Source organism: Diplotaxodon limnothrissa, linkage group LG2, assembly GCF_057381915.1.
Source record: "Diplotaxodon limnothrissa isolate DT_005_m linkage group LG2, D_limnothrissa_male_GT1.1, whole genome shotgun sequence".
NCBI classification, from domain to species: Eukaryota; Metazoa; Chordata; class Actinopteri; order Cichliformes; family Cichlidae; genus Diplotaxodon; species Diplotaxodon limnothrissa.
This window is the reverse complement of record NC_140597.1, coordinates 11385908-11399240: the sequence shown is the minus strand read 5'-3', so window position 1 is coordinate 11399240 and position 13333 is coordinate 11385908. Positions and strand designations below refer to the sequence as shown.

At 46.0% G+C, this 13333-nt stretch overlaps 1 protein-coding gene across 1 annotated transcript in view; it reads right to left on the bottom strand.

The window, feature by feature from the left end:
• Nucleotides 1-10207: 10207 nt before the first annotated feature.
• Nucleotides 10208-13333, bottom strand: part of mgat4b (alpha-1,3-mannosyl-glycoprotein 4-beta-N-acetylglucosaminyltransferase B) — a 138982-nt gene continuing 135856 nt past the window's right edge. The window contains exons 15-16 of the mRNA XM_085360731.1: nt 12180-12292; nt 10208-11026 (exon numbers count right to left, since the gene is read on the bottom strand). Coding sequence (XP_085216857.1) covers nt 11003-11026; nt 12180-12292 — 137 coding nt within the window. The 3' untranslated portion in view covers nt 10208-11002. The remainder of the gene's footprint in view (nt 11027-12179; nt 12293-13333) is intronic.

The following is a 13333-nucleotide window of genomic DNA, read 5'->3' as shown; positions in this document are numbered from 1 at the left end:
ATGCACACCGGTCTGCACTAAAAGACTGTTTGATAAAGTCTGGGGGGGGGGGGGGGGGAAGCATGTGTGTGTTGTTTACCTGGGAAATCACAATTTAAATGCGTGTGTAGTTTCTGTGTTTGAGGGTCCCTTGATCTGTGAAGTGGTGTTGTTGTTAGTGTGATCATCACACAAACAACAGCCAATCAAGGCATGCTGACATAGCTTTGATTAACAGTTGACAACTGAGCGGGCTCAGCTTCTTCTTTGATGCTAAAGCGAGACCTCCAGGCCTGAAAAATTAGTCCAGCTCTGAAGAGCTGGACTAATTTCAAACCCCACAAGGCTGCCCGCTGGGATTGAAATGATGGGACGAGGCGTGAGTTTCTCAAAATGGGCTCATTGAGTGCAGCATGGAGAAGATCTTGGAGAACGCACGGCTGCCGTGAATACTCAGAACAAGACCTCTGAGTGAAAAACTGGATTACATCTGGAGGGGCTAGCTCAAATAACACCTTTGAGCGCAAATTCGATCACATCTTGGGGAAGTGCACTGCGGTCGTGAGTTCTCAGAACCTGCTTTTTGAGCAAAAAGAATGACAACATCACGGAACCTAAGTTTGGATAACACCATAGAAAGCTCACGGCTCTCCAACGGGAGATTGAGAGACCAGTGTTGGACTGTTAGAACAGCTTTGAAATTCATATGAGTTGTTCGCACTAAAGTAAAAAGCACCATCACTTAATGCGGATACCCTCTCGGCGCCAGCTGCGGTCGCAAGCCTGGAGCTGAACAAAAAACACCCGGATAACGACTGTGTTTAGACTGTTCCTTCCCATTCCATGCAAGGCCACCTGGGTTGGCTGGAAGACTGTATACTTAGCCTGGCAGGGCGAAGGACACTGTCTCAGCTGAACTCTGGACACACACACACACATACATATACACTGATATGCACACACTCATCCTAGAGCTGGGCGATATGAGATTTTTTCATATCACGATATGTTTTTTTCATTTCAGGCGATAACGATATCTATCACGATATAAGCCAAATAACTATATTTGTAAGATTTAAATGTGCCGTTGCTCACAAGTAAAATGTGAAATAATCAGCAGCTTGTTTATATTTACATATTTATTTCCCATAATAAGTTCAACAGGGTAGATGTACTTAAGGAACATGAGACTTTTTCAGATAAATAAAGGCAAATATTGCAAACTACACAAAAGGCAGCCGCTAAAGCGTTTAAGTTTCAAAATAGAACAAATGAAACAGACTAATTTGTCAATTCCACTTATTCTAAAAATAAATCTTAGTTTGTTTTACAGAATAACAGACAAAACTGACTAACTTTTGTCAATATCAAATAAACTGAGAACTAAAAGGAAATTCTCAATCTCTCCTTGTTGTATAGCTGAGCTTTTCAAACAGTTTTAACAGTTACTTTAGTCTGACAAAAGCCGAATGACGAATTAGCGCTTCCAGTCAGACACTGAGGCTACGTCCACACGTACACGGGTATTTTTGAAAACGGAGATTTTCCGTTTTCGTTTTAAAAAATAATCCCGTCCACACATAAAGGCAGAAATGAAGGAAAACGCTGCTATGAACATGCCAAAGCAGCAGGTGGAGCTAGATTCCTAACCGTGCAGAAATGTTGGCCAATCAGAAGTCTAGAAGCCTCGGTGGGAAAAAGTAAACAAAGCTGGGGCATAGAAGCAGAACCGAGTCGTATGTGTGGACGGACAGTAACTGTGTGTATATGTAAGCATTTAAACACTGCAGAGAGCAGAATTAACAGTAACAGTATTGTAGAAATTCATTTCACCGAAACAATAACTTGGCGCAGTGTGACGCATGCACCAGTTTATTGTATTTCCAGACTTGCTTTCGGCACAATTTACAGTGCACGCTACTCTGTTTTTTGTCAGACTTGAAATAGCCGAAATACCTTCACACTACGGAGCTTCTATGGCTCTTCCGTTCGACAATCTCTCCGGCATTGGAACCATCATCTGTTTTCTCTTCGGTCACGCTCGGTTGATTTCTCTAGTTGGCACACTCATTTCCTCCATTACACGCTGGCTCCATTACCCGCTGGCTGCTTCCCAAACAAACACACGTGCGGCTTGGCACTTGTGCTGTACGTAACAAGTCACGCGACGTGACGCTGCGGCTGTGATTGGTTCGGCTCTGCGCTACTTAGTTTGGATTGGCTGACCTTTTTTTTTTTTTTTTTAAGAGGACAAGAGCGGCGAGGTCTATCGCGATAGCTTAATTTCTCTATCGAGTAAAAGTTATATCGCGATACATATCGTTATCGTTCTATCGCCCAGCTCTAACTCATCCCCTCTCCCTTTCCAAACGCCTTCGACGCTTATTCCCTTCCGATGCTGATGGTGGATCAAGGAGACCAGCGCACAGGCTGCAGGCCCGGATGGACTGTCTACATTGGCTGTCTCTCACCCTTTATCCACCCCTGTTGCTTGTCATGTGTTTCTTTGGTGTATTAAGAGTTTTTTTTTTCATGTGCTCTTATGTGCAGAGGTGTCTTTTTCTGTTCTCAAACTGATCTCCCTGTTGGAGCTCAGTCTGGGGGGAGTTATTTTTTTCTCCTTATCTTTCCTCATGTGGTGCATTTTCAATTGTTATACCTCTCTGACCTGTCTTCCCCATGTGATGTTTTGTGAAATGTATGTATGGTCGGAGGGTAAGATGGCGCCGCCATTGTGTGCAATAGGTCGGCAGCCTTATGAAATTTCCCCTTGTGGGACTAATAAAGGTATATCAATCAATCAATCAAGATCCTCTAACATCTACCTAAGGCTCCAGTAGTGAGTCAGCTAATTGGAGTCTCTGAACTGGACCCGTGGACTGTGTTTGTACTGTTTGAGCCTTTTAGAATATTTTTAATGCAATCATCTAATATGGCTGCTTTGTGGTAAATTGAATAAACAGACCATCCAACAGGTCTGAGCTCCAGTATTGCTGAGTGAAACTCCAGGATTTTAACTGGATGTTATTGTGCCCTAATTAGCAGCGACTGAATAAACATAAATCACATAAGACTGATTCTTTATAAAGCTTCTTTGGGCTGTTCCCTTATTCACCAGGGGTCGCCACAGCAAATAGATCGGCATGCTTGATTTTGTCAGGTTTTCAGATCAGATGACCTTCCAGCTGTCCCCAGAGATTTGGGTGACCTCCTGGACTTGAAAAGGGATCTTCTGTGTATTAGCTGAAGGTGTTAATCCCTACACTATGGAGCCACAGATAGTGATGCTTTATCATCGAAGAAAATGTTCTGATGCTTGACTCTGTGTCAGAGCAGAGCTCTAAGAATCATGTGATCTTCCTGCATGCGACCGCCACACCACATGGTGCCGTTACCCATCCATCCATTCGCTTCCGCTTATCCTTTTCAGGGTCGCGGGGGGCGCTGGAGCCTATCCCAGCTGTCATAGGGCGAGAGGCGGGGTACACCCTGGACAGGTCACCAGTCTGTCGCAGGGCCAACACACAGGGACAGACAACCATTCGCACTCACTTTCATTCACACATTCACACCTAGTGACAATTTGGATTATTCAATTAACCTATCCCCACAAGCTGCATGTCTTTGGACGGTGGGAGGAAGCCGGAGTACCCGGAGAGAACCCACGCAAACACGGGGAGAACATGCAAACTCCACACAGAAAGGCACCGGCCTGATGTTGGAATTGAACTCAGGACCTTCTTGCTGTGCGGCAACAGTGCTAACCACCGTGCCGGTGCCGTTACCCTTCTAAACCAAAACTCAGTTCTCTTCCAGAGCTGGTTGTTAAAGGTACCCATCCACCTGCTGAATTATTTGTGACTTTTAAAGTGATCGTAATTAAAAGAGTTAATTTCTTTAGTGTCTTCATAAGACCCTTATGAAAAGGACATCGAGGGAACAGTTTACCCTGCCCGGGATAGGGTTACCGGGGCCCCGCCCTGGAGCCAGGCCCGGGGAAGGTGCCCGAGGGCGAGCGTCTGGTGGCCGGGCCTTAGTCCATGGGGCCCGGCCGGGCACAGCCCGAAGAGGAGACATGGGCCCATCCTCCCGCAGGCCCACCACCCGCAGGAGGCGCCATAGGGGTCGGGTGCATTGTGTGCCGGGTGGCGGCCAGGAGCGGAGGCCCTGGCGGACTGACCCCCGGCTGCCAAGACTGGCAATAGGGACATGGAATGTCACCTCTCTGGTGGGGAAGGAGCCCGAGTTAGTGCGTGAGGCTGAGAGGTACCGGCTAGATATAGTCGGGCTCACCTCTACACATGGCTTGGGCTCTGGAACCAGTCTCCTGGAGAGGGGCTGGACTCTGTCTCAGTCTGGAGTTGCCCCTGGTGAGAGGCGGCGGGCTGGGGTGGGTATCCTAATATCCCCTCGGCTTGCTGCCGGTACGTTGGGGTTTTTCCCGGTGGACGAGAGGGTTTGTTCCCTGCGCCTTAGGGTCGGGGAACGGGTCCTGACTGTCATCTGCGCTTATGCGCCGAGTGGCAGTTCAGAGTACCCAGCCTTCTTAGAGTCCCTGGGGGGGGGGGGGGCTGGAGGGTGCTCCACCTGGAGACTCTGTTGTCCTGCTGGGAGACTTCAATGCTCACGTGGGTAACGACAGCGAGACCTGGAGGGGCGTGATTGGGAGGAACGGCCTCCCTGATCTGAACCCGAGCGGTGCTCTGTTATTGGACTTCTGTGCTAATCACAGTTTGGCCATAACGAACACCCTGTTCGAACATAAGAGTGTCCATAAGTGCACGTGGCACCAGGATGCTCTAGGCCGTAGGTCGATGATCGATTTTGTAATTGTATCAGCAGACCTGCGACCATATGTTTTGGACACTCGGGTAAAGAGAGGGGCTGAGCTGTCAACTGATCACCACCTGGTGGTGAGTTGGATCAGGTGGCGGGGGAAGACGCTGGACAGACCTGGTGCACCTAAACGCGTAGTGAGGGTGTGCTGGGAACGTCTAGCAGAGGCCCCAGTCCGCGAGATCTTCAACGCACACCTCCGGCAGAGCTTCAACAGCATTCCGAGGGAGACTGGGGACATTGAGTCCGAATGGACCATGTTCAGTGTCTCCATTGCCGAAGCTGCTGCATTGAGCTGCGGCCGCAAGGTGGTTGGTGCCTGCCGTGGTGGTAATCCCCGAACCAAATGGTGGACACCAGAGGTGAAGGGAGCCACCAGGCTGAAGAAGGAGTCCTATCGGGCTTGGTTAGCCTGTGGGACTCCGGAGGCAGCCGACAGGTATCGACAGGCCAAGCGGAATGCGGCTCGGGCAGTGGCTGAAGCAAAAACTCGGGTGTGGGAGGAGTTCGGAGAGGCCATGGAAAAAGACTTTCGGGCTGCCTCGAAGAGATTCTGGCAAACCGTCAGACGTCTCAGGAGGGGAAAGCGGTGCTCTACCTGCACTGTGTATAGTGCTGGCGGAGCGCTGCTGACGTCGACTGAGAAAATTGTCAGGCGGCGGAAGGAATACTTCGAGGACCTCCTTAATCCCACTGACACGTCTTCCGAGGAGGAAGCAGAGTCTGGGGATGAGGGGAATGACCCGCCAATTTCCGGGGGCGAGGTCACTGAGGCAGTTAAACAACTCCTTGGTGGCAGAGCCCCTGGTGTTGATGAGGTCCGCCCCGAGTTCCTGAAGGCTCTGGACGTTGTAGGGCTGTCCTGGTTGACATGCCTCTGCAATGTTGCGTGGAGATCAGGGGCAGTACCTGTGGACTGGCAGACCGGGGTGGTGGTCCCCATCTTCAAGAAAGGGGACCGGAGGGTGTGTTCCAACTACAGGGGGATCACACTCCTCAGCCTCCCTGGGAAAGTCTATGCCAGGGTGCTGGAAAGGAGAGTTCGTCCGTTAGTCGAACCTCGGATACAGGAGGAACAATGCGGTTTTAGAGTGTGAAGCAGCGGGAATGAGGATCAGCACCTCCAAATCTGAGGCCATGGTTCTCAGCTGGAAAAGGGTGGAGTGCCCACTCCGGGTCGGGGATGAGTTCCTGCCCCAAGTGGAGGAGTTCAAGTATCTCGGGGTCTTGTTCGCGAGTGATGGGAGAAGGGAGCCGGAGATCGACAGACGGATTGGGGCTGCAGCTGCAGTAATGCGGACGCTGCACCGGTCCGTCGTGGTGAAGAGGGAGCGGAGTGTAAAAGCGAAGCTCTCAATTTACCGGTCGATCTACGTCCCTACCCTCACCTATGGCCACGAGCTGTGGGTAGTGACCGAAAGAACGAGATTGCGGATACAAGCGGCAGAAATGAGCTTCCTCCGAAGGGTGGCTGGCCTCTCCCTTAGAGATAGGGTGAGAAGTTCGGCCATCCGGGAGGGGCTCAGAGTAGAGCAGCTGCTGCTCCACATCGAAAGGAGCCAGCTGAGGTGGTTCGGGCATCTGACAAGGATGCCCCCTGGGCGCCTCCTGGGTGAGGTGTTCCAGGCATGTCCCACCGGGAGGAGGCCCCGGGGCAGACCCAGGACATGCTGGAGAGATTATATCTCTCGGCTGGCCTGGGAACGCCTTGGTATTCCCCCGGATAAGCTGGAGGAGGTGGCTGGGGAGAGGGAGGTCTGGGCCTCTTTGCTTAGGCTGCTGCCCCCGCGACCCGGCCCCGGACAAAGCGGATGAAAATGGATGGATGGATGAATTTCTTTAGTCTTCAGCACTTCTTGTCACCTGACTTTTTTCAGATTGAGTTGGACATAAACACACTTTTAAATTCAAATCAATTCAGTTTGATTTAGATTAGGCTCATAAAAAATCCAAAGCACATCATATTGTAAGGTAAAGACTTTACCTACAAGACTATAGACAAACATTCAGTTCTCCACCTGAAATGAAGATCATAGAGTCTGTGTGATGAAGCAGCTCCTGCAAAAAACAATGAGTGATGCTGCCATTTCATCATTTTTGTGATGAAACGAAGTTTCCAGAAAACTACTCGCCTCTTCCACATCACCCACCTGACAACTCTACAGCCAAATATGCACATACCTCAAGTCCTTACTGACATTTGGAACAACCAAATGTCATTAATTTCATTCATAGAATCATTTATAATTACTGCAGTATTAAAATGTTCAAAAGTGATGAAAAACCCTATTTTCACTCTATTTTATGACTGAAGTGTAAAAGTAAATAAAGTAAGTAGAAAAAGATGCTTTTTAACACTTAACCTCATAACAGCACTCCTGTGTCATATGTATGTATGTTTTTTTGTCCTGTTGTAGTACAGATACAACGGTGCAGAGCAGAAATTTTCTGTTGTTGGATAGTTTCGATGGAAACAGCTCTGCTGACGAAGTTACTCTTCATCCCATTTATCAATCAGTTCATTTAAGAGCAGAACCACAGCACGATGATCGAGTTATCACCCTGACTGAAATTCACATTGATGATGATGACGAGCAGTTTGTGCTTCACATTCTGGTCTGTGAATCTGTTTCTTCACCTTTACAATAAATACTGGTGTACCAAAAGGCTCAGAATAAGGACCTGTGTTTTTTACTGAATCTGCTCAGAATGCTCAGTTCCTTGGAAAATGTCAGTTTACATGCAGATGATGCACTGATTTATTTTCCTAATTAATCCTACAGTTTCCTTATTTGACTCACACTTGAACGTACAAACATACAATGAATTTTCCATCATGAGAAGCCAGATGATGTCAGATACACCCCTGGAAAATGTCAGCTTTCATCTGAAAAGAGTAGCCAAGACCTTTTTAATATATTCTGTAAATATTTTCACAAAACGTTCCTCCATACCTTCTCCTTTTTTCATGTCTCTATGTCAAAGTGAAGTTTAGTTTTCGTGACAGTGTGAAGTAAATTTTTTGAATGTGAATTCCTCTTCATTCATAAAGCCTGTCAATTCACCTCATTACAGAAACGTCAGTATGAATGCATTAATCTGATCAGAAAATGACAAAAACGAGCAAACATTAATTATTTAGGAAGCTTTTTGCTCAGTTTTAACAAACCTCACGGGGGGTGGAATCTGGAAAAAGAAAGACTTTCCTGCATTAGAAGAGATGCTGAAATTAAAAGACACGAGGAAACCACTTAAATTTCTGTCTTTATTACAATTCACAGATTGGATAGAAGTTTAAGCTCATTTAAATAGAGTTTATCTAAAGGATACAAAAGACACATACAAGATGATAGCAATGCATTCCAGTGCATCTTTCAAAGAAAATAAAAAAAAATAAAATCCTGGGATGTTTCCTGAAGCTAGAGTTAATTTAGCCTAATATCACTGATCAGCTGACTTCACATCTGAAAATCTGAACTAGTGACAGTTTGTACAGGAAAGAGAGACACATCTTAATGCAGGAGAGTCTCGATAAACTGTTCCCGTGGTTCATTTACCTCCTTTACTTCACTTAGCCTGTTCCTGTGGATTTCTGTGAGCAGATTATAGACGTCAAAGCTACATCCTGTGGTGTTTCTGCATATTAGCAAGCCAATTTGTACTGTGTGAGCAGCTAGAATCAAAGAGGAATGTGATGCTATTCCTCTTGAAAAATTCCAGCAGCCGCTCTCCTCAGTGCCCAGATGTTTACAGACTGTTGTTCAAAGAAGAGGAGATGCTGCACAGAGGGAAATGTGGCCCTTTTTAGAGACGTGTTACAGTGTTTCAGTGTTTTACTGTGAATAAAATACGGTTTCATGTTTCAGCTTCACTTCACTGTTGTTGTGTGTATTTGAAGACATAATTAGTACAATAATAATGGAAACAAATTAGAATTACTGGGTATGTTTTGTTGTTTCTTATGAGCGACTGCACTGAGTGCAAAGGCAGTGCACTTCAACACATCCACTGGAAGCTGCCCAGTATAACCGCAGCGTGACAGGCATCAAAGCAATAACCTTCGAGCCACACTCGCACTTCATAACATGGTTTAAAGCTCCCAGAAGTGCAGAAATAACGGGTGAAATTAAGTTAAAACAGCATTAAATGTTACAGAAGGAACAACACACTAAAACACTCTTTTGTCCTACATTTGTGTTTTAAAGGCAGATGACAGCACTTAGAACACCACATATTTACTCATTGTTAAACCACAGAACCACTAGAGAAGGAGAGAGCCTCCGGACGGCCCCTCGCTCTTCACTTTAGTCCAGTTCAAGACCTCAAAATGTCCAGAACCCAGGAGATTAATCAGAGCCCTGGCCATTATCCACCTCGAAAACCCAAGAACGTAAGTCCTTAAAAGTGATTCTGGAGTTTTAATAAACTTTGACAGGATGTTCATTTCGCTCTCGGTCTGTCAGAGAGGTAATGTGGCCCCTAAATCTGACAAATGTGCTCATAAATCAGTCGATCCAACATGAAGTCAATTAAATTCAGTCGGTCCAAAGTTAGACGCACAAAAGAAACAATGATAATGTCATGAATTACGTCACTTTAAGGCAGCTGTTCGGGGAACAGATTAAAATCTGCAAATGAGGGAACAATTTATCACAAACTTCTCTCCTGTAAGACGACACTGACACCGTCGCTCAGCGCGAGACAAAGAGCCGAAGGACGACGGCGTCTGCTCAGAAAAACTAAAAATCGACCTGTGGAGAAGACACAAGAAGGAAAAGTACCCAAGTGGTACAACAGAGTACATCAGAGTACTACAAAATACATCAGAGTACTGCAAAGTATCTCAGATTAGTCCATAATATCTCAGAGTCCCTCTGAGGGACGGTTCTCTGATTATTTTTCAATACTCTCTGCAGTACCCTGATTACCCCAGTGTTCTGAGGCACACTGTAGTAGTACTGCATAGTACTGTGGAATACCTCACAGTACTGCGAAGTATTTAAGAGTACTGCAGAGTAAGACCAATGCAGAGTAATCAGGGGACTGTTGAGTACTTCAAAGTACTGTGGAGTGTACCTCAAAGTATTAAAAAAAAAACAAACCCTCAAAGTACTCCATGGTACCTCAGGAGACTGTGGAATACCTCAAAGCATTTTACAGTCTTCTGAGGAATTCAGAGTACTGTGGAATATTTTTGAGTACTCTAGACTATTTTAATGTAATTAGAGTACTGAATAACAGTCAAAGTGATGTGGAATATCTCAGGATACAGTGGCGTATTTCAGAGTACTAATGAGGAACCACAGAGTACCAAAGACTCTCAGAATACAATGGAGTATTGCAGAGTAATCAGAGTACTGCAAAACACAGAGGAATACCTCAGAGTACACTGGAGTATGTCAGAGTAATCAGAGTACTGCATGGTACTGAGGAATACCTCAGAGCACAGTGGAGTACAGCAGAGTAATCAGAGTACTACATGGTACTGAGGAATGCCTCAGGGTACAGTGGTGTACTGCAGAGTAATCAGAGTAATCAGGACACAGAGCAGTCAGTGTGAAGGCCTCGGTAACTTAAAGATGTGGTCATGAACAGAAACTCGTCGGCGTCTTCGTCAGTAGTTTGAAACCACGATAACGGGAAGAAGGTCCGAGGCTGCAGCAGAGGATTCTGGGTATTTGTGGACGCTACATGTTGGGAGGCGGGGCCTGTTTGAAGTGACTCTGCTCTTTGTTAAGGCAAATTGAAGGAGGGGAAACGCCTGCAGCACACACATCACCACACGCAGCGAGTGGATGCACATACACGGGTACTGTGGGCGGGGCAGGAAGGTCCCGTCTGCAGACAGGAAGTCCCAAAGCAGCAGATCAATCATCAGAGGTGGCTCGCCGCTCTTGCCACAGCCTCCGTGATTACCAGTGTTTCAACATTGAGCTTACTGTATGTACACATAAATACAGGATGAGGAGTAATGACATCACTCCTCTGGGTGGAGACAGGTGAGCCCACCTGTCGCTGTGTCTCAGTCTCTGATCTGTTCAGTCCTGCAGCGCCGAGGTCCTGCCAGGCGGCGGCGCTGTGGCACCGCGGTGGGGATCTGGTGAGCGGGACGAGGCAGGACGGGAGCAGAGGAGCTTCCGGTCAGCTCGTCTGAACGCCGCTGAGGTAACTTCGAGGGGGCGGAGCTTTACTCGGCTTTCTTTATGAAGATCTGAGAGAGGAGAGACGGCCAAGGCGTGAGTCACAGAGAATCACTAAAATAATAACGAGACAAACCCGCCTGACCTGCTCAGCATCAGCTGCTTTGCACGATCACACAGGAAGTATGGTGGGGGTCCAAACCTGCCGCTTTTCACTTATATAGCCTATCTGACCCCTCGTAACTCCAAATACAGGGGATATTCAGAAGATATGATAGATTTATTAAAGTTTGAATAAACTTTAATGAGAGGAGCAGAAACAAGCGCGGTAACCTGGATGTTTGATCAGTTTCTGAAAAAGCAGGTGGCTGCTCAGAAAAAGTGAGAGCATTCATCACAAGCTGTGCCCAGTTTCACGTGTGGCCCTGCATCTATAAATCCAATCATTATCGAGACTGATGCGTCTGCAGCTTTGCTTCACAGCTGATGGGCGAGCTGCAGCACGGATTCAAGCTGTTTTTATTTTCAGCCACGCTCTAATTATCGTTCCATCTGGAGACTCACAGGTTGCTTTCCCGGTGTGTTGGCCGCATTACTACAGGAGAGCTTTCAGTTAATATTCACTGTGCTGTCATCGTTTGTGCGTGGATCTTATCTAAGCTCTGATAAGACATGACAACTGTCGGCCTAATAGTCAACTTTACTGCAGTCTGTCACTAACTGGAGCTACTGTAGCTGATTCAGGGCACAGCTCTGCTTCCTGAACTATCAGTCCAATGAAATAAAATACAATAAATTTTTTTTTTTTTTTAAAGAAATCTTTCAGAAAACCTGCTGGACACTGACATCAGTGGTACCAACTTTCTGTCTCTTTCTGGTGAATATACCTGAAATTAGTTCTTAGATTGGGCACTGGGACCACATTCACTGAAAAGGACTTAATATACTGGACCAGTTTGTACAGACAGAGTAAAGAAAGGATTACAGAATACTTTATTTATTTATTTATTTAACCTTTATTTAACCAGGAATGTCCCGTTGAGATCAAAGACCTCTTTTTCAAGGGAGTCCTGGCCAAGAGGCAGCACATTATACCCCGGAGACTTCAGAATCCTCTCCAAGGACTTCTTCTGTCAATACTCAGCAGTAAGTGTGGATAAATGTCTCAACAGAACACTGTCTTTTGGTTAGTTTTAGTTTGATTTAACTCTGAGGCGATCTCACCTCGCTGAGGATCACCCAGACTGGTGAGTCCGTGATCACTGAGAGACGCATGGCCTCCAGGGGCCCGAAGCTGGGGTCCACCTCCCCCTCTGCGATGCCATTATGGAACGTTCCTGGAAAAGATGAAGATCAACAGGCTCAATAACCTGACAGGAGAAGTGAGGATGGTTTCAAACAGAAGTGCACTGTGACAGCTTTTTAAATTTACAGAGATTTCTACTGTCATTTTATTTAATCTGCCAGCGACCAAAGTAAACACAAGGCAGTTAATGGTGCAGCATCCTCTTTGCGATCTATTTCATCCATTTAAATACAGCAGCCTGCAACCACATGCCAACTGCTCAAGGGATACACATTTTTCCCCGGTGACCTCCCTGCCTAGGTTTTCTAAAGTCTTGTTCTTTGCTGTTTCCTGTTATTTTGGACATGTCACTTTGGTGATTTTACTTCCTGTGTTGTCCCTCTGTTATGACTGTCTGCTCTGCCCTCATTGGCTTCACCTTATTATCCTGGACCCTGCACTATGAAATGAGATCCACATATCCACAGTATTTTTCTTTTATCTGGATTCATTTACTCTAACATCAGTAATCAGGATAAATGGTCACATGAACATGGCAAGTTAATCCACGGTTTCACTCATAGTTATAGATAAATGTACTGACAGCAGACAACTAAGTATTTCCAAACAATAACAATAATAGCAGATAAAAACATAATAAATGGTTTAGTCCATGTGTAAATTTTATATAAGTTCAAATAGCTGCTCTGTTTTAAGATGAGACATTAAATCTTATACAACAATAAAATGACTGTAGAGTTGTTTGGAGGGAATAAAGTTACTGATCATCAGGGAAATGCGAATACAACAGAGCTGTACTCATTTTACATTTAAAGCCCACTTTGATCTTAAAACCCAGACCTAACCCAAAAGTTACCCGGGTCAGAGGAACACATACTTCTGTTCTTCATTATGTACTTTCAGTCTTTGTCAGGCTTCTTCTTCACTTGATTTGGGTGTGCTTTATTCTGTTTTGTCTTTCTGTACCCTTGAATAGAATAAAACTCACTTTTTGTTTTGGTCACTAATTTTTGTGCCTGTGTTTGGCTCCTGCATGACAAAGAACATGCTTCACAAAAATACTGGCGGTGGG